Source organism: Poecilia formosa, unplaced genomic scaffold (genome assembly GCF_000485575.1).
Source record: "Poecilia formosa unplaced genomic scaffold, Poecilia_formosa-5.1.2 Scaffold396, whole genome shotgun sequence".
Classification (NCBI taxonomy): domain Eukaryota; kingdom Metazoa; phylum Chordata; class Actinopteri; order Cyprinodontiformes; family Poeciliidae; genus Poecilia; species Poecilia formosa.
The window spans coordinates 353,473-381,393 of NW_006800335.1; the positions used below are offsets into that span (position 1 = coordinate 353,473).

At 37.1% G+C, this 27,921-nt stretch overlaps 2 protein-coding genes and 2 pseudogenes across 5 annotated transcripts in view; 3 read left to right on the top strand and 1 right to left on the bottom strand.

Moving 5' to 3' along the window:
• Positions 1 to 1,667: 1,667 nt before the first annotated feature.
• On the top strand, positions 1,668 to 9,140 carry LOC103154708 (UDP-glucuronosyltransferase 2B31 pseudogene; annotated as a pseudogene).
• Positions 9,141 to 9,707: 567 nt separating this feature from the next.
• Positions 9,708 to 12,462, top strand: LOC103154707 (UDP-glucuronosyltransferase 2A1 pseudogene; annotated as a pseudogene).
• A 1,457-nt stretch (positions 12,463 to 13,919) lies between these two features.
• On the bottom strand, positions 13,920 to 17,508 carry LOC107833486 (protein FAM26F). Its single transcript, XM_016662945.1, has 2 exons — positions 15,615 to 17,508; positions 13,920 to 15,501 (listed from the first exon to the last, which is right to left on the bottom strand). The coding sequence occupies exons 1-2, from the start codon at positions 16,077 to 16,079 to the stop codon at positions 15,349 to 15,351; spliced, it is 618 nt and encodes a 205-aa protein (XP_016518431.1). The 5' UTR covers positions 16,080 to 17,508; the 3' UTR covers positions 13,920 to 15,348.
• A 144-nt stretch (positions 17,509 to 17,652) lies between these two features.
• Positions 17,653 to 27,921, top strand: part of nptnb (neuroplastin b) — a 35,567-nt gene continuing 25,298 nt past the window's right edge. For 2 of the 4 annotated variants that reach the window (XM_007576084.2, XM_007576085.2), the window contains exon 1: positions 17,655 to 18,218. In XM_007576084.2, coding sequence (XP_007576146.1) covers positions 18,143 to 18,218 — 76 coding nt within the window. In that variant the 5' untranslated portion in view covers positions 17,655 to 18,142. Of the gene's footprint in view, positions 18,219 to 27,921 lie in introns of all 4 variants that reach the window. The other 2 variants (XM_007576087.2, XM_016662932.1) reach the window with 2 other exon arrangements.

A 27,921-nucleotide genomic window follows, 5' to 3' on the forward strand; every position in this document is an offset into this window, starting at 1 on the left:
TTCCTGACAGGAGCAGTGATGCTCACGGTTCTAGCTACAGTTGTGTTTATTAGGTGTTTATGGAAATCTGTGTGTGGACGTAAGGTAAAACGTGAGTAATATTTATATCCTTTATGTGTAAAGATATTGCCTGTAAGTAAAAGCATGTTCATGGTATGAAAGCAATTGTTTTCTTAATTTAAAGGTATATTCTGAACTTTGTCATTGGAAGTAGAGTACTGTTTCATAAGATTTTAAACAAATAAATAGATGTTTGTCTTTTAATTGAGATCGTAAATTAATAAATCATTTAAGACATATTTAATCTGTCCCATTCTTGTATTTGATAACAGAATATTATATATTGCACCAGGACAGAATTAAAAGTTGAAGTCCTTAGAAATCAAAAGTTGTATCTGGGAATGACATACCAAACTTCACAATGTCCCATTTACAAACTGTCTAATTAAATTATTTAAATCAGTAACTTTGCTAACTCAGTTTTTAGGATGTTCTGATAAGGCACTTTTGTCGGATTGAAAGAACCAGTTTGAATAATAATTGTTAGGCAGGTCGTAGCCGTACTTTCTACTGTAAGTGTTATGTTTGCATTAGCTGGTATTGAAAATAATCACAATGAACAAATATAGACATTGAAACTTCAGTCTGTGTATTTTTTTTTCCTAATTTGTTTCACTTAGTAAATAGAGTTGCAAAAATAAATAACTTCAATAAAGTTATGTTCTTATTTTGCATTCATTTTTTGAAATAAATATAGAAACAGAACACAATGTCTTTCATATAAATGGAAAAAAGTTTGAAGGTCTTTGGTGTTAGTGATAATATTGCACTCATTTTATAACACTGTAGTGGCAAGTGCCAATACCATTATGTATATAAATACCAAGTGACAGGAGAAGCTGTTAAATGTGTTGTTTTGAAATGGTGAAAATAGACACATTGAATAAACTGCACCTACATTTGTCCTGTCAATGTGTAAGCTTATTATCTTTGTTCCTTGCACACATTATCAAAATTTAGTAGCATTCACTGGGGTAGAGAGCTCATGCTCTTTACCCCAGTGAAGTAATGGTAAAGAGCATGAGCTCTTTACCTTTGCATAGACAAAGAATCTATCAGAAGATAGACTCTTTGTGCTTGTCACTGTAGACTGAAATCCAGGATGAATTTAATATTTGTGGTTTGGACGAGTAATGTGCAGTGCACATTAAGTTAATAGCAGCAAGGAAAATGACAACGTTCATTGATGTATTGCCACAGAAAGTCATTTGGAGCTACAGATGCACCAAATTGTTCACTCTGAGTAACAACTTTTTACTAGCTGACTGGATTTCACAAAAAGACATTTTAGGATGAACAAAGATAAAACTATCTGTGGATCATGGAGGAAAAACTGAGTATAAAAGGTCTTGTGGCATGAAGTCCAAATTGTGAATTTACCCTTGTTTTTCAATTAATTTGGCAATCGGCTCTGGTGACAAGCCAGAGGAGGATCTAAACATCTTATACCGAACATACTGTACAATGATGACAACGTCCAAAAATCTGTACAAATCTTCAACAAACAGTCCTACCAGGTGAACATGCAGATTCTCCTGACTGCACAGATTAGACAATGAAGCCAGTAAATACTGCCATCTGCTGGGCAAAGTTTGTTACAAGGCACAAACGTACTGCTCGCCTCAGAGCTCAGTCCCACAGGGTGCCCTGGTTCATCTACCGCTCTGTCTACTTATACTCGTCTGAATCCTGAATCTTCGTCCAGACAGGAGCATTGCTGCTCTTGCTTCTAGCTACAGTCATGTTTATCAGGTATTTATGGAAATCTCTGTGCAGACCAGTGACGTGCGGAGAGGTTCATAGCTGGTGAGGCTATGAACCTCGTAAACATGTTATTGTTTACGTTCGGAAATTTCGCGCATGGGAGACACTTGAGATTGTGTCTCCATGAAACTAACTACATTTGTATTTAGAAAAGTTATGAATTATTTTGGCAGTAATTCTGATACATAGGAAAACCGCAAGAGATATTTATGACTGAAAAAAGGAATGTAACTGCTGCTGTTTGAACAAAAATAAGGTGTCAGATTTCTGATGTACTGCATCATGACACACCCACCATTTCCTTGCTTTTTTTTTTTTTTTTTACCAGAGTCAGTTGACAAAGTTCATGTGCATGTTTCTGTTTTTGTGAAGATATGAAAAGTTGTGTCTCAGTCCATCTGCTGTGGTGAGATTGCTTCATACAAAGGGCATCAGCAGCTACAGAGACATTTGACACCAGACTATTCTGACGATTGGTCATGTTTTGAATATATCTTGTTTTTACTTGTGAAGATTACTAAACCACAGAACCAGTAAAACAAGTGGTAACTCATGGTTTGTCAGGTAATAAAGGTATGTAGTCAAAGGATGAAGGTGTGAAACACTGTCTTTGAGCTGCAGACAGTCAGCTGTTATTATGTTTGGTCAACGTAAAATTATAGATTCTTCTTCGTTTGCACCAAAGACTGAGGGAGCTGAGAGTGTAACATTTGGGGGTGATATTTTTGGCCACAAATTGATAATGTTAGAATGCCTCAGTGTTTGCACACTACCTTTTCATCTTTCATTTTTTTCATGGTTACTTGCAATAAGTTTTCTCTGTGTTGCAATTACATTTCCCGTTTGCTTTGCAAAACCTTGTCTTGCACAGCTGCTTTTACTCAAGCTGTTAAGAAGTCTAGAAGTGGTGGACTGCACTGTTTAAAAAAACTGAATAACCACAAAGTGCAAAACACTATCTTGCAAGATCTAAGCTTATCGTGAGAACATTTTTGGTATTTTTTCTCTGTATAGGCAAAATACGTCCGGTCTGTTAGTGGGTCGGCTGCACACATTAATAATAGTGACAGTGGGTGGAGGATAGAATATGTTAAATTTGATAGATTTTAAGTAAATTAATAATGTAGCAGTTTTAAGGTACCACATATTGGAACATGGTTTACAAAAATTGGAACAAGAATCAGGACAGAACTGAAGATCTTATGAACAACCAATATTACATAAACAAAACTCATTATGTATATGCCTCAATGCAATGCACACATGAAAAAAATACAGTTTAAAAGTAAAACTCATACAATGTACAGATTCAGTGCACACTGAGTAATATTTCAAGTATGACCTCTTGTTACTTTTGACTACCAGGATTTATAGTTGAAGAATCCCCAAAAGTGTGTGTCAGAAAATGTTAGTGTTATATACAACCGCTTAAAAAATGAATACTTGATTAAAAACTGATGGTGTATGGAAACTCTTACTGTCCATCCCCCCACATATGGTTTGTTTACATTATTAAATCCTGTCTATTTGCATAAATTTATCAGGGTGCCTCATTTTGAGCAGATGCCAAATCCAGCTGAAAAATGAAATCATCATCTCCAACCTTCTATCATACTTGGATACAGCAGTTTGAGAACAGCCAGCTTATTTAGCAATGGCCTATTGCTGCCTACCCTACTTTTGCAGGTGTAAGCAACAGTCTGCTATAACCTTGTTGTCAGCAGTCTTCCTCATGGCTGTGTAGCCAATATCATAAAATTTATGTAAAAAAAAAAAAAAAAAAAACTCCAGTTTCAATAGTTCTTATGTTCAAATATTCTAAGAAACTTAACGTGGGATTTTTATGAAGTGTAAGTCAAGATCAGTAAAACAGAAATCGACACCTGAAGTATGTTTTGCTGTGTAATGTATCTGAGATACACCGACAAGGTCTTGAATGCATTTTCAGCTTAAATTAAATAAAAGAAAAAAACTATAGGCAACTTTTTAGATGTGCTAAAGGAGCCTGGTGAATGTAACATAATGTGCTTTCTCTGTTCTGCGTGTGTCTGAACATGTTTTCTACAGAGTATTGTTATTGTGAGTAGTGTTAAAAACAGGAAGCTTTTGACAGAAAAAGAAAACTCCATCATTTATTTGGTGGAACAAAGATTTTCAATGACAACTTGACCCACTTTATGCACATTCTTTTTACATTTTCTTTACATTTCATTGGGCAGGGCTCTTAGCGTAGTTGACCTCAGTCAAGTCACTTAGTGGGGTTTGGTTTAGTATGACTCACTTTGGTACAAAATACATAAGAGGTGGAGTTTCATTATTTAGGGTGTGCCTAGGCCTGTGTGGGTGTCATGTTTTATAGTGGGCTTGAACAATGCCTGTCTCTTACAAATGAGTCTAAATAGAGAGGGACAGCGTGGCATTTTTGCATCATTTTCTTGTCTGTCATTCTCAGAGATACTGAGTGAGTTCTGTTCATTTTTCAGATATTTTGCATGTCTGTTGGCGATGTCCTGCTTTATTAAATGCCACCAAAATTATCAGTGTAGGTTTACATACTGCCTTGTGGTTTTCCTGTTTGAATGAGCTTCCCTTTAAAAGGCAGGAACTTTAGACTCAGATCAGACACAGGAACCAGTTTTTTTTTTGTTTTTTGTTTTTTTCAGACCCGAATGTTGTCCTTCACACCACTGACTCATGTCAAGCCTGAAGCAGCATTGCAAGAGATTCAACAGTAAGTTTGTATCTTTTCTTGAATTACATATCTGAATAGGCACCTCAGTGTGTTTTTCTACTCTGCATTTTGCAGAACATTTATGGTGAGTGTTTTGACTGTTTCTATGCAAAACAGTTCTTTTCTGACTACTAAACATCGGCAGCTGTTCTTTCTTGGATCTCTCACTCAGGGGTGTCTTTCATGTGACATGCTGTGTAGTGAGTGTAGGGTAAAAACAAGATGGAAAAGCACAGTCCCAGGGCTCTGCCGTGACTAATGTTCTCAGGAAAAACAGGATTCTCTTAGCACACAGTTAATGAGTATGGGGTAACAGTGGCAGGGGATTGTGATGTTAATGTTTCTCTGGCTTCAGCTCTTCACAGCTTGTATGAACTTGTTCAGTTCTTACATCCGCAGCAAGCTCTTTTGGCTGATGTCGAAAATACTTTTTTTTTTTACACAAATCATAGCCAGTTTATATATTGGTTATTTTAAGTGGATAATTAACTTTAAAATTCTGTAACAAAAAGAGCCCTGTGAGTCACATCCATAAAGCATCTGGAAATCTTTCATAGGAATCACTTTTTACCTCCTGTTTATGAAACATCAGGACTCTTGGATTACACAAAATAAACAATCCTCAGTTACAAGCAGAGTGAGCAGTCAAAAGCGTCTCTGTCTGTTCTGGATCGTGTAACACTTCTGACTTGAAATGTGTCGAGAGAGTGGTGAGGGCAGCAGAGAGAATCATGCGAACTTCACTTCCTTTCAACCTTGCCCTCTGGCAAAACGTACAACAGTTTCAAAGGCAAAACAACCAGATTCCATAACAGCTACACACCTCACGGCATAAAACTGGTCAACTCCCACTCACATTTTTTATTGTACATATTTATATTTTCTTCCTTCCTACTTATTTTTATGTTTTAATTTGGAGCTTTGCAACAAAATTTACAAATGTTCATTGTGAATGTTCAGTTGAATAACAGTAAAGCAAACTGAAAACACCAAGTTTAGCAAATTAAAAATATGTTTTCTGTAACCAATAACTGCAGACTTTCTCTTTCCTTTGTGGTCAAGCCATTTGGAAGGCTGGTGTCTGTATTTTAACTTCCCCTTCCATCTTCACATTTATATCTTCCTAAAACTAACTTTCTAAGGACCAAACTGCTGACAGAATTAAACTTGTTATGGTGTCTTTGGACTAACATTTTGGAACATTTGTCCATGTTCGTTCGACAAGTTCAATCCTCATGGATTTATTTTGTGGAAAAAAGCTAGATCTGCATGATTCTCCCAATACAAATTATTCTGCTCACAAACTTTTTTCAGACCTAATGTCATCAAAGTAACAACTCTGGTCTGAACTGAAGAAGAAATTGCAGCCTGAATAAGGTCAGAACATTAGTGCTTTGAATGCTTAGGTTATTTCCATAAATATCCCCTTTATGAATTTGGGCTCTGGAGACTTTGCTGTCACTACTTTTGTCTTGCATAGCCATCGTGTTAAGCACTGATACCTTAGTCTGGCAATCCAGATGAAACGTTATCACTCTTTTGCAACTTTTTACTCCATTCTCCTTGGGTTCGCTTTTTTCGCTTATTCATTTTAAAATATTTATTCTGTTTTGACATGGAAATGAATACAACTATTGTGAGATGAAAGGTTGAACACAGTTGAAAATAAAAAGTTGTGTAAATTTATGAAGTACGTCCTTGAAGCTTGAATTTAAGGGTTTTAGTATTCATTCAGAGGTTTCTTAGAACAGCAATACAAGGAAGTGAGTCTAGTACCTTGCACATGAGGTCACTAACGGAAAGGCAGATGTTATTCCATACCCAGTCCATGGCTAACCTGTTTTTAATAGGTCAGACATATATATTTACAGCGTCTGTTGTTTTTCTTGGCTCACATCTCTTGCAGAATTCTTTTATTTCTCCTTTGTTCTGTCTTGGTATTTCAAGCATAGCTTTTAAAGAAACTGTTACCCTGTATCTAGTTTTACAAAAAGAATAAAAATATAATCCTATTTGCATGATTGACTTTTAGTTTAAGATTGCATTTAGTATCAATATAGACAGGTCACATTGCTCTAATAGTAACCTGTTTGTGGTGGCAGGTGAGCATACATGTCGATGTAAGTGCATTTGTGTAAAACAGGTGTATGTCAGTGAATTTGTCACCTGGAGGTGCCCAGCTGTTAGAGTGGTGAAAAAGATAGAAAACCTGCAACACTCAGCACCCAAGAGCAGCAAAGGACAGGTGGACACGACTCCTCAAGGTCACAACAGCCCCAGGCAGACACAAACAAGGCATCACCCCAGAGCAGCCATACGCCCCAAACATATGAAGGTCAACAGTGAAGCAAAGGAGCAAAGAGGTACAGGGTGACACACAGGGCAGCAAAACACAGCCATCTCCCACGTATGCCAAGCTCTTGCAGGGCTCTTGGCGCCAAACAAAACTAGATTTCCCCAGAGAGGCTCCATGTGCTATGTACACGTGAATGCTGCCAGCGGGGACTTCCTCCTACAAATAAAGAGACTATTCAGTCAGTGAAACTTAACTGCAAGGTGATTGAGCTCAAATATCCTGGAATACCAACAATAATGTGATTTTTTTTTCTTTTTCACTTTCCTTTCAGATTGTGCCGACTTTGGAAGATTTGAGGATGTTTTGGCCACTGGCTGTCCTCTTCTTCTTTTTCTCTGCCATCAGTTCACTTGCATCTGCTGGAAAGGTTCTGGTTTTCCCACATGATGGCAGCCACTGGGTGAACATGAAGGTGCTGGTGGAGGAACTGCATTCACGGGGGCATTCTGTGACTGTCATTCGGGCTGCAGACAGCTGGTACATCAGTGAGACGGCTTCACAATATGAAACCATCACTGTGAATGTCAACTCTGGTGGCAATGAGGATTTCTACCGTGTCTTTGTCTCCGAGGTCATTAGAATTAAAAGAAGCAATGGGTCGGCATGGACCCGTTTCGCTTTAGACATGGAGTTGAAAGACAAGTTCTTTGAATTACACAGAAAGATCTGCGAGGTGATTGTGCACATATTTGAAAGTAAAGACTTAATGAAGATCCTCCAGGAGGCCAAGTACGACGTAGTTTTGACTGACCCTGCAAATGGAGGAGGTGTGTTTTTGGCTCACTACCTTGGCCTGCCAATAGTGTTCAACACTCGCTGGACTGTTCACGGTGAAGCACATTTTGCTATTGCACCTTCTCCTCTTTCCTACGTCCCACTTCCACCATCAGAGCTTACGGATCAAATGACCTTCTTTGAAAGGGTGAAAAACATGATTTTCTACCACATGAGGATGAATCTGTACAAGCAGGTGGTCGCACCACATTACTCTCCTTTAGCTAAGCGCTACTTTGGCCCAGATGTGGACTACTTTTCTCTGTTCCAAGCTGCAGATCTGTGGCTCATGAGAGTTGACTTTGTGTTTGAGTTCCCTCGTCCCACCATGCCAAATGTTGTCTATATGGGAGGGTTCCAGTGTAAACCTGCAAGACCACTTCCTGAACTCCTGGAGAAGTTTGTGCAAAGTTCTGGAGAGCATGGAGTTATCATCATGTCTCTGGGGACTTTAATTGGAGAGCTTCCAAATGACCTGGCAGATGAAATTGCCGCTGGTTTTGCTAACTTACCCCAGAAAGTTATCTGGAGGTACAAGGGAACCAAACCTCCCTCTTTAGGAAACAATACTTTAATCATAGACTGGATGCCTCAGAACGACCTCCTAGGCCATCCGAAAATCAAACTTTTTGTAAGTCACGGAGGGACAAATGGAATTTATGAGGCTATCTATCATGGGGTTCCAATGGTGGGCATTCCCTTTGTGTTCGATCAAGCCGACAATCTCTCCAGACTCAGAGCTAAAGGAGTTGCAAAGCTTTTGGATGTGTCTGACATAAATCAGAAAATATTTCAGAAAACTATTCAGGAAGTCTTGGATGAGCCATCTTACAGGTTGAACATGCAGAGACTCTCCCGACTACACAGAGATCAGCAGATAAAGCCACTGGATCGAGCCATCTTCTGGATTGAGTTTGTCATGAGGCACAAAGGTGCTGCTCACCTCAGAACAGAGTCTTACAGGCTGCCCTGGTATGCCTATTACTCTGTAGATGTCATTTTATTTTTGATAGCAATTTTTGCACTAATATTTTTGGTTTTCTCTTGGTTATTGTGGCACTGCTTCAAATTATGTTGTAAGAGAAAAGTGAAACCTGACTGACTGGGGGACCGAGCAGATATAACATTATGTCAACTCACTGTTGGTCCTACATGGGTCCTTTTCATCTGTCATATGAAACAGACCAAGTGAGCTTTTGAGATAAGTCAACTTAAGACTCACCACTAAACCTAAATAATACCTGTAAATGTGTTATGAATAAGTTCCTTCCTTGAAGGATAGAGAGATGTTACATCACTGTAAGTTTGCAGAAAAATAATTAAATCTTCAGGGTGCCGGAATGCTAATGCTTTGTTTTAGTTTATTTTAGCAATAAAAAAAATCAAACTGAAAATATTCATATTTGTAGAATGCAATAGTTTATTAGATGCTATTAAATCCATAAACCTTATTGTGAATGTGGTATTTTCTGATATCTGTGGTCTCTTTCAGCAGATTAATGTGTCCTGCAACAGATCATGTGATTCAGGAAGAGTCAAAGGAGCAACACAATGAGTTTGTGATTTTGACTTGGTCTCCAAATTCACAAGATCCAAGCTAAATGTGCATGATTGAACAGGGACAAATCTAAAACGCTGAGTCACCATGCACCTTACAGCTGGCAACTTCTTAATGTTAAACATCACAAAACACCTTCAGGTGTTTAAAGTATTAGGTATTTGGTCATAATATTATGCCTGATTAGTGTATGCACCCTTTCACTCACTTTAAATCTCTTACATCCTGTTTTACTGTTTGCATTGAATAATGTGCAGTTCTGTTTTATAGCTTGGCTATCTGACTCAATACGTTGCACAAAGTTTATATTTCAAGATGACTGGAGGCTTTTTTTTTTTTTTTAATAAACTATTACATTGAATATACTGCTGAAATACTCTGGTTCAAAAAAGTTGCTGATGTCTTCAATATCCAGTAGGTGGTGCTATTCATCAGCCCATCTGTTTTCTAAACCTTCTTAATACTGCTTATGGTTGTACTTAAACCAAAGGACAGCTTAGTGGCCAGATAATGTAACATGCATTTCTTTTGACTGTAGAGCTGGAATCTGGGAAAAGTGCACTCATGCATGAGGGGAAACATCCAAAGTATACAGAAAAAGGCTCCCAAGCAATTTGCTCTCCAACGTCCCTCACTAGATCAACAGCAATTTCCTGTAAATCTGATAAAGTCTCAAAAAACCCAACTCCGGATGAAAATGTAGTTTCCTCTGTTGCATCACTCTGAGTAGTGAAGAGCTCTACAATCACAACATAACATATAGTGCATGAAATGCACAGTATGTTATACAACAACTGTATCTCTTCAAATTTTGATTGAAATTGTTAATGGAAAAAGATATCCATTAAGTCTGAAAACAAATCAAAAATAGTAAAACATCCTACAAATACTTTGTTGATTTACTGTAAAAATGTAGAAGAGCAACTTTGAAGTTATCAACACCAAGCTTTCCTGTGATGTACGGCTTATATGGACACAATGTACTGCTCTCTGTCAACTTTGTACCCTCTTATCAATTACACATTTAAGAACCCATAAATACAGCTCCACAGTCCTTTTCCAGTTTGAACCTGGTACGGGCAACACTTTGAAAAAGAATCATTCTTAAAAGACAAATTTGGACCTGCAGCCAAACAGGTAACCTTTATTTTAGTCTTTGCATGTATTCTTGTGTCAATATTAGCTGATTTGCTCTAGTGGATCTGTAGAGGGTCAGATACAGGGAACAGTTTGCTTAATCAAGACCTCTGAGCAACACAAGTTAATCTTTTGCATATGGGATTGTACATCAGCAGGAAAAAAAAACATTGCTACAGTCACATTTATTAAACGTCTTTTTGGAATCCCATATTGGTTTTTATGCAATACATAGTTTTATTTGAAAAATACATGTAAGGTAAAAATATGCTAAATTATTGGATGTTTATTTTGCAGCTTTAGAACACAAAATGCATTGGATCTGGATCAGTCTGATCTGGCTCTGTCCAGTGGTGGTACACAGTGGGAAAGTACTTGTCCTCCCAGTTGACGGGAGCCACTGGGTGAACATGAAAGTCATCATCGAAGAACTACATTCAAGGGGTCATCAGATTTTTGTTGTGCGACAGACAGACAACTGGTATATCACGGAATCCTCCCCGTTCTATACTTCAATTAATACCGACACAGAGTCTGGATTTGACGAAGACTTCATAAAATCATTTGTGACTGAACTGCTGAAAATCCAAAGGGAGGGGAAGTCTGTTTGGACTCGTATCAAACTGGAAATGGAACAAGCACAGAAGGTCTCAGAGTTCCACATAAAATCGGCCAAAGGTCTTGAAAAGACTTTTGAGTCCAAAGAGCTGATACAGTCCATGCAAGACGCCAACTATGACCTTGTCCTTACAGATCCTGCTTTACCAATGGGTGTCATACTTGCACATTACCTCAAACTACCTCTAGTTTTTAATGTGAGATGGACCAGTCACGGCGAAGGCCACTTTGCAATCGCACCTTCTCCTCTCTCGTATATTCCAATGACTGGTACAGAGATGTCTGACAAAATGTCTTTTATTCAGAGAGTCCTAAATGTAATGATATTTGCTTTAAATGAATACCAAATTATGTGGCATATTTTACCATATTATGAAGCCTTATTTACAAAGTACTTTGGATCAGATTTAGACTATTTATCCGTGTTTCAAACTGCCGATCTGTGGCTCATGAGAGTAGACTTTGTGTTTGAGTTTCCCCGTCCCACTATGCCAAATGTTATCTATATGGGAGGGTTCCAGTGTAAACCTGCGAAACCCCTGCCTGAGGACTTAGAGAAGTATGTGCAGAGCTCTGGAGAGCAGGGAGTTATCATAATGTCTCTGGGGACTTTAATTGGAGATTTACCCCATGATTTAGCTGAAGTGATTGCTGGAACTTTTGCCAAATTACCTCAAAAAGTCATTTGGAAGTATAAAGGCGTCAGGCCAGCCAATCTGGGAAACAACACTTTAGTGGTAGACTGGATGCCTCAGAACGACCTTCTAGGACACCCTAAGATTAAATTGTTTGTGGCTCACGGGGGAACAAATGGTATTCAGGAGGCGATTTATCATGGAGTTCCTATACTGGGTCTTCCTTTGATTTTCGACCAGCATGATAATCTGCTTAGAATTGAAATGAGAGGAGCTGGGAAGAATATTCAGATTTCTACTATGACTGAAGACACGTTCTTGCAGGGGATACAGGAAGTCCTAACTGAACCCTCCTATAGGATGAATATGCAGAGACTATCCAGACTGCACAGAGATCAGCCAATGAAGCCCCTGGACCAAGCCATCTGGTGGATAGAGTTTGTCATGAGGAACAGAGGAGCTGCTCACCTGAGAACTGAGTCCTACAGGCTGCCCTGGTATACCTACCACTGTGTAGATGTGATGCTGTTTTTAGGGGGAGCTATGCTGGTTATTTTTGGTGTGTTTGCTGCCCTCCTAAAATGCCTGTGGCGTTTGTGTCTGAAAAACAAGAAGAAACAAGATTGAAAAGACAAGTAATGTGGTCAAATGGGAACCAGACAGATTTATTTTGAGTTTAGATTTGCAAATTGTAAACCCATAGGCTAGATTATTTGTGTTTTTTGTGAAACTGAGATCATTTAAATGAGTTGGGGAAACACCTGGTCTGGTGTTAGTAATATTAGAGTCTTTTTCTGAACTATCTTTTGAATAAAGAATCTTGAGTGAATATTTTAACTGCTTCTGTTTTTTTTTTCAAACCTCAACACTGAAATCTTTGTTTTTTCTTAGTTGTCTAGTTTATTTTTGTATCCTGATGGGTAATTTTAAAGATATTGGTTATGATTCTTCAGACAGCATGTTCAACTACACTGCGCTGCAGTGCAACACAGTTTATGGAATTTTACACACCTTTTTGGCATTGCTACAAAATGTATTTCATCTTAGAGGAAAATAACAGACAACACTGCCAATAAAAACACCAGCATAAGTGAAATAAAAAGTGTTGGGAACTCTAGCTCATGACAGATCTTAAAATTAAAAGAAGATAATCTAGCATGTGAAAACAAACTTACAAAATGTTTTTATTTTTCCACTGAGCTGAAAATTTGCAAGAGATCGGAAGGCTGTAACTCAGTGAAGCAGAATTTAGCATTTAAATCCATAAACGTGAGTCTATAGGTAATAATTTGTATTAGAATAGTCCTGTAATAGAATAGTCCAACTAAACCAGAGTGAACACATTCTCTCATTGAAACCGTGTGTTCGCTGTTGTGGCTTTACGCTTATTTGCCAAAAACTAAAATCCCCCTCTGTGTCAAAAGGTGAAGGCAACAGAATGTCTAAAAACAACTTCTGCAAGGCCACAGATGACCTCTAATCTGCAAACGTCAACCAGCAAAGCAAATGAAGCACAATCTATGAGTTGCCAATTTAAAGCTGGTTTGACTCTTTGCTATGTTTTTCAGGGAACTTGTGACTACACTTATTATTGAGCTTTGCTTTGTTGCAAAAGAAGAGATGCATCTGATGAATCAAAAATAATTATAACAACAGAATTTCAGCTCAATGAAGGCACAAGTGAACTTCCAAACAACAGTATTCTTAATTTCACTATTGACACAACACTTATTTCAATTTGTTCAAGCAGTCTGTAAATATGAGGGAAACTATTGCACTATTGCTACGTAAAAGCTGAAACCTTTAGACATACTTCTTTTTTTTTCTAGAAGGAAAAATGTAAACTATATTCAAACTATGACTGTCCGAAACATTTGAGGACTTTACCTCATTAGGAAAATCATTCTAATACTAAAAATAAAGGGAAAATGCAACCATCGCTTTAAAAATGAGTTATTTTGCCTGTTTGTCATGTTACAAATTGCCTTTCAAGAACAGGCAGTTATAGACAATGGATTGATGGAGGATTTTAGTTATATAGATTACAACTGTTTGCTGGACATACTCAGAACTATGTCTCAAAAGGTTATATATGGAACAGGAATTTCAATTTAGAGGAACATTTTTATTATTTTTTAGCATAAAAGAATAATAAAAGACAAAGCAATATTAGCTGCCTGGCAGACACACCTTATGAGGCAATATAGTTAACAAATTAGACAAAAAAAAGTGTATTAAGAAATACAGATTAAAAAACATAAAAGAAATGGGTGAAAAGTTTACAAAATGTTACAAAGCAATCTGTGTTGACAACTGATATTTTTCAAAAATATATATATTATTTTTAGAAAAGCGTGATATTCATTCTCACTTTATTCATGCTTGTAACCAGGAAGCAGTTTAAGAAAACAAACTTGTTGTAGACAAACCAGTTACTGTTTTTAACAAATCTAACTATTTCCAACATTTTCTGTGATTTATAATTACAGTGTTTTTCAAAGGTACTTGTAGTTGTGCTTCATAATTCACAACTATAAACTTCAATTATTGTACTGAATTTTATTTTTCTGTCTCAACACGGACTACCACAAAAATGTAAAGTGAAAGAGGATACCAGATTTATGAGTAAATAAAATAAACAATAAATAAATAAAAATCTATTTGAAGTGTGGTATGAATTTGTATTAAACCTCAAATACTATGTTGCCTGAAAGAAATCCACCCCATCTGGTATGCAAGTCACCTGATATGGGACTTTTATTAGACTCTGACTTTGAGAAACTTAATTTCAATGTAAATTCTGTAAAGACCTCAGAGGTTGGTCAGAGAATAATAATCAGGAAGACCAATTACCACAGAAGACAAGTTAGTTGTGTAGAAGTTTGGAGAGGGCTCGGTGATAAAACAATATCCACAATTGCTGAATATGACATCATCATTCTGTTGGAAGACTTTGTTTCTAGTACAAACAGTGATGCAGTTAAGTCTAGATGTAAAACAATCAGGTCAGCTGAATACAAATATGCAGTAGACTTCTCAGATTTTTTGTTGTTTTTTTCCTCTTCCTTCTACTTCATATTTACAAGCTACTTTGTTTTGTTCTATCGTATAAAATCCAAAGGAAATACACTGAATGTTGCAGTCACTTTGTGACAAAATGTGAAAATGTTTACTGGGTGCGAATACTTTTACAAGGCGCTGAAATTAGATCAATTTGTTATTATTATTTATTCTTACATGATCAAACATATTTAGTCTCATCTCAACTGTAGCAATAAAACAAAGAAAAAAGAAAATACCAGACATTTAAAAAAATATTAACCCACACCTTGATTAGGAATGAAATTGCTGCACTGGTGACCCAGGTGAGGAAGCACCAAGAGAGGACAGTTATATATACTCATTCCTCAATACTTATACAAAAAACACACAATTTTCCTTTGAACATTGTACATGGTGACACCTGTGATCAATCGACACACATTTACTTTTGAGGAATTTTTCAAGGAAAAAAAAAAACAAGAGAAGAAGTCCATTTGTCAAATGTTGAAACACTTACATCACTATGACCTGATGGAGAATTTTCAGACAGATTTTCAAACATCTCTTAAATGCCCCAAAATATCCTGGGGGGGGAGGGCGATTAAAAAAAAAAGTCCCGTCAAGTCTTTTTGTGGTATTTACAAAGTGTCTGTGTAGGACAGAGTAGGTCCACTCATGATGTTCTGGTCCGTAGAGAGCTCATCCTGAGCACGGTGAGCTCAGCCACATCTGCATCTTGCATCTCCACCTCCTGTTGGCAGCTTTCTCTGATTACATACACTACCAGACCCGCACAGATGAAAATGAGGAGGATTATTCCTATTACCTGGACACAGGAGAGTAAGGTTAGTCAACGCATACATGAAAGAGCTTCCATCGTTTGATAACAAGTATATCTGACATAGGGAATACTGTGCCAACTGGACATATCCCACTCACCTGAGAAAACACAAACAACCGCTGTGAGCGGAGCATTAATTCTTGTGAGGTGACGTCTCCCTCTGTAACTGGCTCACACCACTTCTGCGGAGCTGCCTTGTCAACAAGGACAAATCTTCCATCCCAATCTGTCATAGCACAGGCAAAGTACTGGCCGTCCAGGAACAACAAGATCAGCCAAACGACAGCAGGAACGAAACTAGAGAGGGAAACCATTTTCCTGCACCACACGTTGCACCTGCATCCCTGGATGATCTGCATCAAGGTGAAGGCCATGACAGCAGGAATGATGAAGAATGCTGATGAAAACGCTCCATTCCACGTAGGGTTGCAAGGACACTCAAACTCCAGCTCCACGAGCTTCTCTAGTCCCATGAGGATGAACCCAAAAGCCACATTTGATACCAGCGGACTGTTGCTAAGTTCATTTTTCAGCCTGGTAAGCCATTGTTGTCTACTTTCCATACTAAACTGACTAAAGAATGAAGACAACCGCTGCAAAAAGCCCAAAAGATAGTCCACGGTTGTGAACACATTGGCAACAGCTTAGTGATGCGTAATTAACACATCCAGGGGTAAGTTTTACCCTCAGGCAAAATGCTGCCCTTCCTCTCTGATTGGCTTCGAACAACGGAGGGTGTGCCGTCGGCGCTGACCTTTCTCTAGCGGATTGGTCTCTGGGAGATTTCAGGTGGGGTTTCATTTTAAATGTGGTCTCCTATGGAGCACGGGAGGGCGGGCTGTAAAGTGGAGGGAAGTTTGTTCTGCAGTAGAGTACACACATGCACTTTACAACAGTCTGGTAAATAAACATCCTAAAGGTGTGATTGTTTACTTAGAAGCAAACATTTAAGTTAAAAAAAAGTTTAAATAAAGCTTTTGTTGGTATTTCCTTTTAATTCATGTGAAGCACTTTGAATTGCCTTGTTGCTGAAAATGTGCTATATAAATAAAATTACCTTACCTTACCTTCAAAATGTACAGAACATCAGAAATGAATTTATTTCATCCAAAAGGGAAAACATTAGAAGGTTTACTACAGGGCTCCAACATATTACCCAAGTCAATTCTTTTCCAGACTCAAATATTCAGTCCTTTTTCAGTACATTTAAAATGTAAGAACTTTGGATTATTATTGATTAATTGAAGACATTCCAGACGGACAGATGAGATGACAAATAAAGTCTGTAAATTCAAATATTTTTTAAAATATTTTAATATTTTTAAAACTTTATTTTTCATACTTGTTACTCAACCTGGAAAACAATAATATAAAATGATTTTTTTCAGACAACACAGGAACTATGTTATAAAATTATTGGGTTATGAATAGATTATGTATTTAAATGCTTCCAGTCTATTTACTGAAACAGATTAGTACAGTTGTGAGCACACACTGCAATAAGGGACAGTTGCTGGTACTTTCGAGTTTATCCTAACTGGCCACACGAGGTCGCTCGTGTAGCAGCACAGATTAGGGATTGAGGAGGATTAAGGAAGCCATGTTAATTTTGAGGAGGAAATTAGAATGCATATTTTGAGAGGACCCAGGTAAATTATTAAATAATTTAAGAATGATCCACTCAGGGAGCTGAAGAGTATCTTCACAATCTCATCAAAAAGAAATCTGAATGTGATGGAAAAAGTTTGAATCAGACTTAAGCAAATACTGATTTAATATTTGCTTTCTTGATATTGTTTTTAAGGCTTTGTTGTTTTATCTTACACATCTGCATATGTTGCCTTTTATTCAGAACGTGCATGAAAATTGCAACAAAATAGCGTCCAAATAAATAGAAGTTTAAAAAGTGAGATAGGCATCCCGTCACCTGAAACTAATAACAAAATAACATGTAAAACAGGAAAAAAAAATAAAAGCATAAAAGTGTCGGAGTTCACAAACATCATTTGCCTTTACATACGTGCGCGATGCAGTGCGCGTGCCGCTGGCGTGTGTGTGTGTGTGTGTTCATCCCCAGTCATGAGCGCACTGGGCACGCGCGGCTTTCCGTCGCTGCCGTTGGTTCCCTACCAGCATCTGTTCCTCCGTTGGTATTAAAAATAGACCGGTGCTGATAACAGACTTATGTTTCGGCTTCATCACTCGCCGTCGGGAATCGCTTGCGCGCTACTTTCATCTTAATCACCGAACCGTGACCGGTGGGAGCGTAAATGCGCATCGGTGTGCGCATCTCTGAATCTTTGGAACCTCGCCGTGGACAATCTCCCTGACATCCAAAGACATCTTCCCCGCAATCCCAGCGAGGCTTCTTCGCCGCCTATGGCCGCAGATCAGCTCGGCTGGCCTCGTCCCGGACCTTTCACCCACGGCTGCCCTCCAAAAGGTGTTTGAATCAGGGAGACATCTCCACGGGATTTAAAAAAAAAATAAAAATTCACCTCGGCTGGCTGCTTTTAAAGAACCCGATGCTATGCTGGGCCCATCTTTTTAGATCTCGTGATCAATAGCCTACACCATCTCTCCTCCCACATTCGTCCGACCAAGAGACCCTTATCGAGCCCTAACGATGCATCCTAACGCGGTGATGCTGGCGGTGGTCCTTCTGGGCAACTTGATGCTGCCCTTTGCCTCGGCGCAAAACGGTAAGGACACAGATGTGACCGTGGCAGAAATGTTCAGTGTGCGCTCAGGGAAAGTGATTTGTCTTGTGTTGAGGACGCCCGTGTGAAATGTTTCTAAAGAGAATTTGATTTCAACAGCGGTAAGCCATTACTTTCATTTCACGCTCCTCCACAACAAGGCCAGAGTTACTACGTTTGATTTGTGTCGCTGACAACAGGAAGTTCAAGAAAAATTTAACGAGGTATGACAGTTTTTCTCCTCCTCAGGTTATTTCTTGAATAGAGTGGGCATGGTTGACAAGTTGAATAGAAACACAGAAGGGACAAGTTTTCGAGTTTTAATCTTTATTTATTTCCATTGCCAAGCAGAATTATTTATGGCCTACCCTTCAAACTTTTCACAAAAATTAACTATAAATTTCAATACATGGAGTAACACAAAAATACCACGTAATCGTGAAGTGGAGGGAAAACTGTACACCTTGCTCTTTATTTTTTACAAATAAAAATCTGAAAAGTGTGGGCTGCAACCCCCTTTACTCAGATGGCCCTAAATGAAATCCAGTGCATCAGAAACAGAGTCCATCTGCGTGACATGTAACTTAGAGTATGTTACATGTCACGCAGATGGCAACTTAGAGTTTGTTTTGTAGAGCTTTAGTGAACAAACAGCACAGTGCAGATCAATCAGACAGGTTACAGATGGTTGTGAATAAGCTTAAACTGAGGTAGACGTTTAACATGGAAGTGAACAAGTTTCAAACCATCATCCAAAAACTGAAAGAATATGGCAGAGTTACAAATGTACTAAATGCTCAACTATAATAACCATAAGAGTTGTTGCATTTTATCTACTTGGCCTTTCTGTGAAAGTTGCAAGATGAAAGCCAGTTCACATTTCCATTTGCAGTTTGCCATAAGCCCTGTGAGACAGGGGGGATAGATATGCATGCCACACTTTTTAGATTTAAGATATTAAAAAGAAAAAAAAAACATTGAAAAACACATATACTATTTCTTTCACATTATAATTAGGCACAGCTGTGTCTATGCCATGCAATCCTTCTATAATACATAAAAGCTTATGCTTTTAATTGACAGTATAAAGCATTTATTAGAGTATTAAAATGCTTGTTGGGAACTGTGGTTGTGTTATTTACATGTGGGGAAACATGCTAGTTCTTGAGTAGACTAGCTTAGATATGGTTGAACTGGAAAAATGAGAAAAGGTCAAAGATTGATCCAACAGGTTTTTTGTTTTGTTTGTTTTCTTTCCAGAGAACCTTCGTTGTGTGTTGTTGTTGTTAATGCGTTGCATAACAAAATTATAAAAATTAATTCCATTTGTTGGAGCATCTAATAATTCTTCTCTTTATCAAAAAATAGGGACTCAAAATGTTTGACTGACAGACACTCGAAGATGCAAAGAGTGGATTTTTATGAACACCAAAAGTTCACTGTGCATTAATCATGGCAAAAACATGGAGGGCGAAAACATGGAGGACTTGATATGAGGAAATGTCAGCAACATGCTGTTGGGTGTTCCAGCCTGTCCTCCACTGATACAGCATGTCCTTACTTATAATTCTGTTGAATCACACCACCCGCTGGGCCACACAAATCAGCAGCCATTCATGAAATCAAAGTGGACTGCTCATAATTTTTGAAAAGTTTTAATAGCAACTCTCCGTTTGGAATTTATCTCCTGTAGGTTTTTATGCCACTCTAAAAAAAATCATCTGTCTCTAAATGAGCTGCTACTCCCACATGTTGACAAAACAGTGTCACAAGCTGTCACAGAAAAAATAAGGCAGAGAAACGGGAGACAATTACTCTAAATACTGTATTATAATTTTTAATGCGTAAGCTCCACTTTGCTTAGCAGCGTGGGGAAAAATCTGTCTCATGCAAGACCTCCTAAGACAGATTTTGATGACATGTTTGAGAAGGTTGGAGGATTAAATTTGCAAATATTCTTTCATTTGTACCAATAAATCACTGCAGCAGATTATACAATAATTCTCGTCAAACAAAAAGAACAAACAAACAGCACAGACAAAATATGGATCATTAACAAAAAAAAAAAAAAGCAACCTCCATCATCAGTTTTTGGAGAGATAAATAAACCAAATATACACAGCATTATATAACAAAAAATATTCTCACTTGAATTTCTTTCCGCCTTCCTTATTAATTTCACTGAAGTGTGTGGAAGTCTTATTTGATTATCTGGAAAATGAAACACAAAATAGGCGTTGTGCTGTGCTGGCGTCCAGTCTCCGTGGCCCAGTTTGCACCATAGAATTACATGGATGCATAAATACATGAAGTGGTCGGCGAGAGTCAGTCTCGTGCAAACCGGTCATCAGATCTGTTCATGTTTTCTTGCTACACAGAGGAAGAAGATTTCATCAAGTAAACAGATCCTTCATTAACGTCGGTCTTGATTGGGGTTGTAATAAACTGCAGCTACTGCGCAGAAACAGAGGTATTTCTCAGATAATTGCTCACGTTGCATGCCAAACCATTTCATTTTTTTCTCCCAGTTCAGATTAAGGGTAATCGCTGTGCCACCTCTTACGCAATGCTTGGTTTTGCTGTGATATGACAGCATTCAGGCAGTGATGTGGGGACAATAATAATTATAAGTGCATGAGATTTAATCACTGTGTCTGGGAAAGCTGAGGGAATTTGTGCCAGTTGCTCCCTCATTTTCAGGAAAAACTAGGCTCACTACAGGCAGCCAGGTTGTGCGACAGATATTTGGAAGGCTGTGAATTGCATCCGTCCGTTCTGCAGCGTTTCTATTTTTACCACAGAGACTGAGCGCTGAGAACTGTGGCTTTAAGGTCCTTTTGTGAAAGTGAATCCATTAACTTTTAATGGACGGCCTCCCGGTGCACAGCTGCATGGCGCTCTGAAGACTCAATGCGTGGACGTAAACTGTTTAAGATCAAATATTATATGGTCCTTATGCAAAACATACTAAACACTGTTGAGAAGACAGCTGGTGCTGACCTAAAGTGGTACCTTTGAGTCTTACATAATATCTCCCTACGAAGGATGCAACCTACTCTGCATGCTTTTGTGCTCTCCCTGGATGTGAGTCAATGTGTAGGCCACATTAAATGACAGTTGTAGGAATTTCTTTTAGCATGTGCCACATTTCCATACTTATTCAGGATTAACATGTTGATGGACAGAGGTTTCATTTTGATTTGTGGAAAGGCTCTGCAGTTTCATGGTTGCATCATTTTTGTGCATAGAGTGGGAAATTTCACAGATATCATTTGACAAGCTGGAAATAGGACAAGGTGACAGATTGGCTTGGCCAGCACATCAGTCAGAGCACAACTAGATACAGTTTGTAAAGTGCATAGCTGATAACAAAATATAGCTCTGAGTTCTGTCATTTCTGTGTTTCTGTCATATAGATTTGCTTATTTGCCACCTAAAGAATAGAAACACAACAATTAGTCTTGAACTTATTGAAATGTTGATTATACAGAATGATAAATGATATGTAACTGTATAGTGCTTTAATGATTCCAAAGGACACCAAAGCGTTTCATACTATCTTTAGTCATTCATCCATTCACACACACATTCACACACTGATGGTTACCACATCTACCCCGGAGCAGTCTGACAGAACTGAGGCCATCTTTTTAAAATTCCTTTCACAGCAATATTTTTTTTACTGCTCTTGTGTAATATTATAAGATCAGGAAAGCTTATAAGTTTTTAGAGAAAAAAAAATTATAAAAAATGTTAATAGAAGATTAGTTTCTATGAACCATGTAATTTAGTTTCTAATAGAAACATTTAAAATGTAACAGTCTTGATTGACAAGAGACAAAATGTTTTACCAATTTTCCCTAAATTAGCTCTAATGGGTGATTGACAGGTCAAATATTAAAACTAATATTTTTCGTGAGGTAATTAAATGCATCAAAACTAAGAACCTCAACCATTTCAGGTCCATTAAGCAAATGCATGTACTTTAATGTTTTGCTGAGTTTAATAATAATCAGAAATGCTAGATATATCCAACATTTGCACATTTTGTACTAAAACCCATTCACCTGTGTGATGCAGAACTCGTCTCCTTTCTGAGCTGTCTGATGTTTGAACATCCCATCATTTCTATACTTGCGCATAATTGTTTGAACAGATGAAGGCACCTTAAAGTATCTAGAGATTGTTCCAAGGATGAGTCAGACATGTGCAGCTCCCCTATTCCTAATTTCTTTGCTGATTTTGTTCAAACATGTTAAGCAAGAAAGCTGTGTGTTCCAGGTGTGGCCTTAAAACACATCCAGAGACGTGCCTTCAATTAAATCAAATGTATTGGTTAATCTGTCAGAATTTTTGTCATTCAGGCTTTCCCACATTGTTTAAAGAGATATAATTCTGTATGTAAACAGAAAGTTACTAAAAATATATCTTAAAAACGTTCTTGTTCTGTTTTCTGGCACTTTGCAAACAAATTCTAATTGATCTAAAGCAAGAGAAGTTTGTTCTAATTTAACTTCAGACAGTGATAAAAAAATATATATTTTTAGTTGCTGTACAGTATGTAAACTTCTGAATTCCTCTGTAGGAAAACCTTATACTTTATCCATTGCCATTGCCAAACCATTAACTGATATAGCCATATCAATATTCTAAAACAGCACAGATGTCAATCATTCACAATTTTCTCTGTTTGCTGATTGGCCAGGATGATATTAAATTAGAGAAATCAAACTCAATGGGACAAATCCCAGATGGAGCAACGGAAGGAGATGAGAATCGAGTGGAATTGTGTAGGAAGGCAATAGCTATGAAGTACAAAAAGTATTTTGTACCTAATAATATGTCAAATCAAATACAGGTCAAGACACAAATTCTATTTTTTCCTTTAATCTTCCTTTTGAAAAGTCTGTTTTTATTATTTGGCTATGCTAAAATTCATCAGGATGTAATGTTAGACTGAGTGTATAAGAAAGGCAAAGTGTTCATAAATCACCATTAAAAGCTACACCCAAAAGTGAGACATTATGCACTGCACTGCCAGTTATGTATCAGCATCTGCAGAGGACAACATTGCACTGTAAGACAAGCATTTTACAGCCATGTAGCATCCAATCAATATACCTATATAGTGCAGCAGAGTGTCCATTATCATGTTTCATGCAGGCCATGCACAAAGGTTCATCTGTGAGTCTGGAAAACAAGCCGTAGAACTCGAGCCAAACTCTTACACTGAGTCATGGCTGCCCACTGCGAAATGTGATATGGCCTGCACTGATTAGGAGCAGCATTGCTGCAAAGATATTACGCACTAAAAAAAACAGTATTTTAAGTAATTCTCTCTCTTTTTTTTTTTTTTTTTTTTTTTTTACATAGCGATCGTTTATTTGGTAGCGTGTTGTGCTTTTTCTCCAGTTTTGACCTCCTTTGTATTGATATAATTAAACGCATTACAGCTAAGGCTGCTCTGCTGGGACTGAGATGACCTCTACAAGGACTCCGGAGGTTAATTTTCATTTTTGTCCTGCCCGGCATTTTAGCTAATGATACACAGAAGCAGGTGGCTGTTTTTACATACTTTGACACCAGATGCATCTGTGTTATGTTGATACACAAATGATGACATATTAACAGTACAATTAGAGAGAAAGTATTCTTTCCCCTTCCAAATAAACATCCAAAGGCTTCCTGTCACACCACTTAAAGAAAGAAATTAGAAACTGACAGTTTAAAAACCTACATCGTGGGACCAATGCTCACATTGTTGTATTTATAAATAATCGTTCCTCTGAAAATTATTGTATGTACTCACTTCACCAATTTTATACCATGGTTTAAAGGTATAAACCATAAAAAAACACTCATCTGAAATAGCTAACAAGTTCTATAGGATAGTTTTGAAAAACTACATGCAGTGCTTACATCAGGGGAAAACAAAGTTGAAAAAATGAATTTGTTGTATTCTTCAAATACAATTTGATTCAAGTTTTTAATGAAATAACATTAAAAATGTAAAGCCCATTTGGACTCCGAAAATGAAGAGGCCGCACACCAACCATTTTTCTAAACTGTTTTATGCATCTGAAAATACTTCTACAGCCAAAGCAATCCTTGCTGAGACGAAATGGAAAGTGTAGTAGCCTTCTTTTTATCAGTTGATCAGCAGTGAGCAGAAATAGGTGGGGTAGGGGAAATTATGCCATTGTCTGATTCATACAGCCGGAAAAACCCCGATCCCAGCAGTTTCTCTGATATCTGATTTAAAGCAATTGTAAAAGGGAGAAGAGAAAAAAAGTTCTAAACTGTTTTTAAGAACCTTTGTATACATTCTGTATGTAAATGATTGTAACAACTGTCACACAATATTATAAAAACTTACTGATATTATATTTTTTGTAGCAAGAGAGAATATGTAATCCCACAGTTTGTATAGTTCTGAACCCATCAAAGTTAGCGTGTTTTGCTTTTTTTTGAGGCATGTCAATATGGGCTTGCAAGAATGTGAAACTTAGGTGACAGAACTGCTATTGGAGAGAAGATTACAGGGAGTGATTGCAAGTCTCGGCAAAAAAGTGTTATAATGGAGTTGATGAAAAATAAAAAAACGTGTGAATGGAAAAAAACAAGCTTCTATTCATGTTGCTTAACGTGACATGTATTTCTAGCAGATGGTGAACAAAGCAGCAGCACTTCAGTTGGTGTTCTACCTGATCACCATTAACCAGAACGCTCTGCAGAAACCAAGCTTTATTTCATTGCACACTTAGTGTTTGTCTCCATGTTAATTATTACATTCTTATGTTCACAATATACATAAATGTTTTTGTTAATGACACCAGTGGAACAGTATTTGTGTGTCAGAGAAAGTTATTTGTACTTTTACAGTCGAATAAGTGTAAAAAAGATCTTGAACTTATTTCAGAATCCTTCAATCTTTTCCCACATGCCCTCTTTTTTGCATCATTAGCATTTGAGTAGGTCAATTGTCGTAAAAGCCTAATCTGACTAAATTAATGTTTATCTGGTATATTTGCATATACTTAGAAGTGGGTTCTTAATGCAGGGCAATCTGGCCATACTGAGAGGTGGGTTCTTAATGCAGGGCAATCTGGCCATAAAAGCATTATTTGGGGATGTAATCCTGATCCACAGTCTGAACAGTCATGTTTTTTTTTTGTTTTTTTTTCCAGATTTAGTTGTACTTAGTTCTGGATATGGCTGACTGGCTGCAGAGCCTCTGTTTTCATCTCAGGATTCTCTCTTAATATCTGCATTCTGGTTTATTCTGATAGACATTTCTTGGCCTTTTTGCACTGCGAGTTAGTTTTTTTTTTTTGTTTTTTTTTTTTCAGAAGTACCACACAAGTAGCATAGTTGTTGTTTATTGCATATCTTAGCAGCTATTGGGACCAAGCAATTAAACACAATAGATGAGGCCTGACTCTCCAGTGTGTGATTACATTTCCAGGGAGGTACACATATGGCTGAGACATATGGCACACTGAAGATCCATAAAGCTCTCAAAAAACAACACGATACATCAAAAATAAATTAGATATCAGAATCTTTAATATTTTAAACAGGAAACAGTCAAGTGAAAATGTAGCTTAAACCAGGCAGGGGGAAAAAACAAATCTGGGAAAATAATCAAAAGGAATTAAACTGAATATTATAATTGGACTGTTAACAAAAAGGAAAAAAAACGGATGCAGCTGTAAAAGTATCTTTTTGCATTGACTCTTTGCAGACTTTTGACTACATCAGCTTTCCTTATAGGATGCTGGTCACTGGCTGCTGTATTAAATTTCACCATGCTGTCTTTTGTTTACAAACTACAACATTGTCTTTTGTGTGCATTGCTATAATTTTGATCCAGCTCCTCTTTTTTCAGTATGTAAAATACTAGCTGGCTTGTCTAGACCAGTCAGGCATAACATTATGACCGCATGCCTAATAGCACTGCCAAACTAGACCTGCTCTTTTAAGGCATGCATTCATCTTGGGCCCCAAAGTTGTGCTGCTGTAAACACTTTTATATCTTCTAATCTTGAAAACATTCTAGTTGAAAATTAAGAATGTAAGCAATATGTTCAATATATTTTGTCAATCATTTCAGAAAGTGAAATCACATAGATTTGTTACATTTTGTGTGAAAAAGTTTAAGCCTGGGGTTCTTATAATTTTGATGATTATGGCTTACAGATAATTAAAAACAAAAATTCAGTGTCTCAACAAAATTTGAATATAACATAAGGTGAATATTAAAAGGATACTTTAAACTGAAATGCCAGGCTTCTGAAAAGAATGTTAATTTCAATGTACTCAATACTTTGTTGGGCTTCCATTTGCATAAATTAATGCATGTGTGGTGTTGGGTAGTGCTAAGTCTACTGAAATTTATATATATATATATATATATATATATATATATATATATATATATATATATATATATATATATATATTTATTTATATTTATTTTTTTAACTTTTTTATGATATTCAAATCTTTCAAAATCTACTTGAATACATTAAAAACTAATTTAATATACACAAAGAACTCCAAATGAATATTTAGCTTTGTAGTAAATCAAGCTATGAACAGTAATACAGGCTCTCACAGGCTCTTTCACGAAATACTTAAATCTTGTTGTAGTTTAATTTAACTTTATATTATTATCAGAACATTTTGTACTGCACCCTGATTTGATTATATTTCCTCTGATCCCTATTCAGGCCAGTTGACTCATAAATTATGTTAGGTTCTGACACAAAATTAAACTTTCTTAATTGGACAGAACATGGAAAATTACTTTCAATTATTAGGTGACAATTCTCAACTGAAAAGTCAGATACAAAATGAAAAAACTGCAAAATATATGAAGAGGGGTCAAAGTGACCAGCATCTGAAGCTGTCACACATAGTATATTGTCATTATTTACAAAAGATAAAGGGGGAAAAAATGTAATATTATTTTTGTAAGAAAATGTAAGTGAATTGTGTGATCTCATAAGTCATTATTAACTTAAATAATCGTCTTTGTCATGAATTTTTTTACCCTCTGACACTGTGATGATTCTAGGACGCTCTTCTTTACAGAATTGCTTCAGCTGATTGAAATTTACTAGATTTTAATCATTCTTAAGCCTGTTTATCTTCACTGGTTCTTCGTACTACTGTGATTCTTTGCATTTTTTTTCTATTGTGCTGTGGATTTGCTTTGGTGTTTGGGATTATTGTCTCATTTTGTGACCGGATTTCCAGCAAACCTAGGCTGTAAGGCAGATGGCCTCACAGTTTAATCTAACCTACAATATAAAAAAAATAGAAAACCACGGTGTTCCTTACAAATAAGCCGTCATTGTGTTTTGTTTTTTCTTTTCATTCTCTAACATAAAGTTTAACAGTCAATGTTGTACTAGCTAAGGCCTGGTTTCAGCTTTAGCTCAAAACCGTATGCAGTTCCTTTACTGTTGGACTTCAACGTGTGCTTGGTAGAATGTGTATTAAAAGAAAAATTTGTAACTTTATTGAAGGTTTTCCATACTACAAATAATTTTTTGTGTAGGTGAGGAAATTATTAAAAGATTCCAAATTGTTGTTATGTAGTCAAATAATTTTCTCTAAATTATTGAACAGCAACTACGTTTTTTAGAGGATTTGATTAGCACTGATCAGATTTTTGTGGCCATTTTCTACTGAATGGAGA

What these genes read in the sequence shown, in the direction of transcription:
- LOC107833486 (XM_016662945.1), bottom strand. Translation starts at nt 16,079, where the DNA reads ATGGAAAGTAGACAACAATGGCTTACCAGGCTGAAAAATGAACTTAGC. An exon ending in GGTTGTTTGTGTTTTCTCAG is followed by an intron (nt 15,502 to 15,614) that starts GTGAGTGGGATA and finishes TCCTGTGTCCAG; the next exon opens with GTAATAGGAATAATCCTCCT.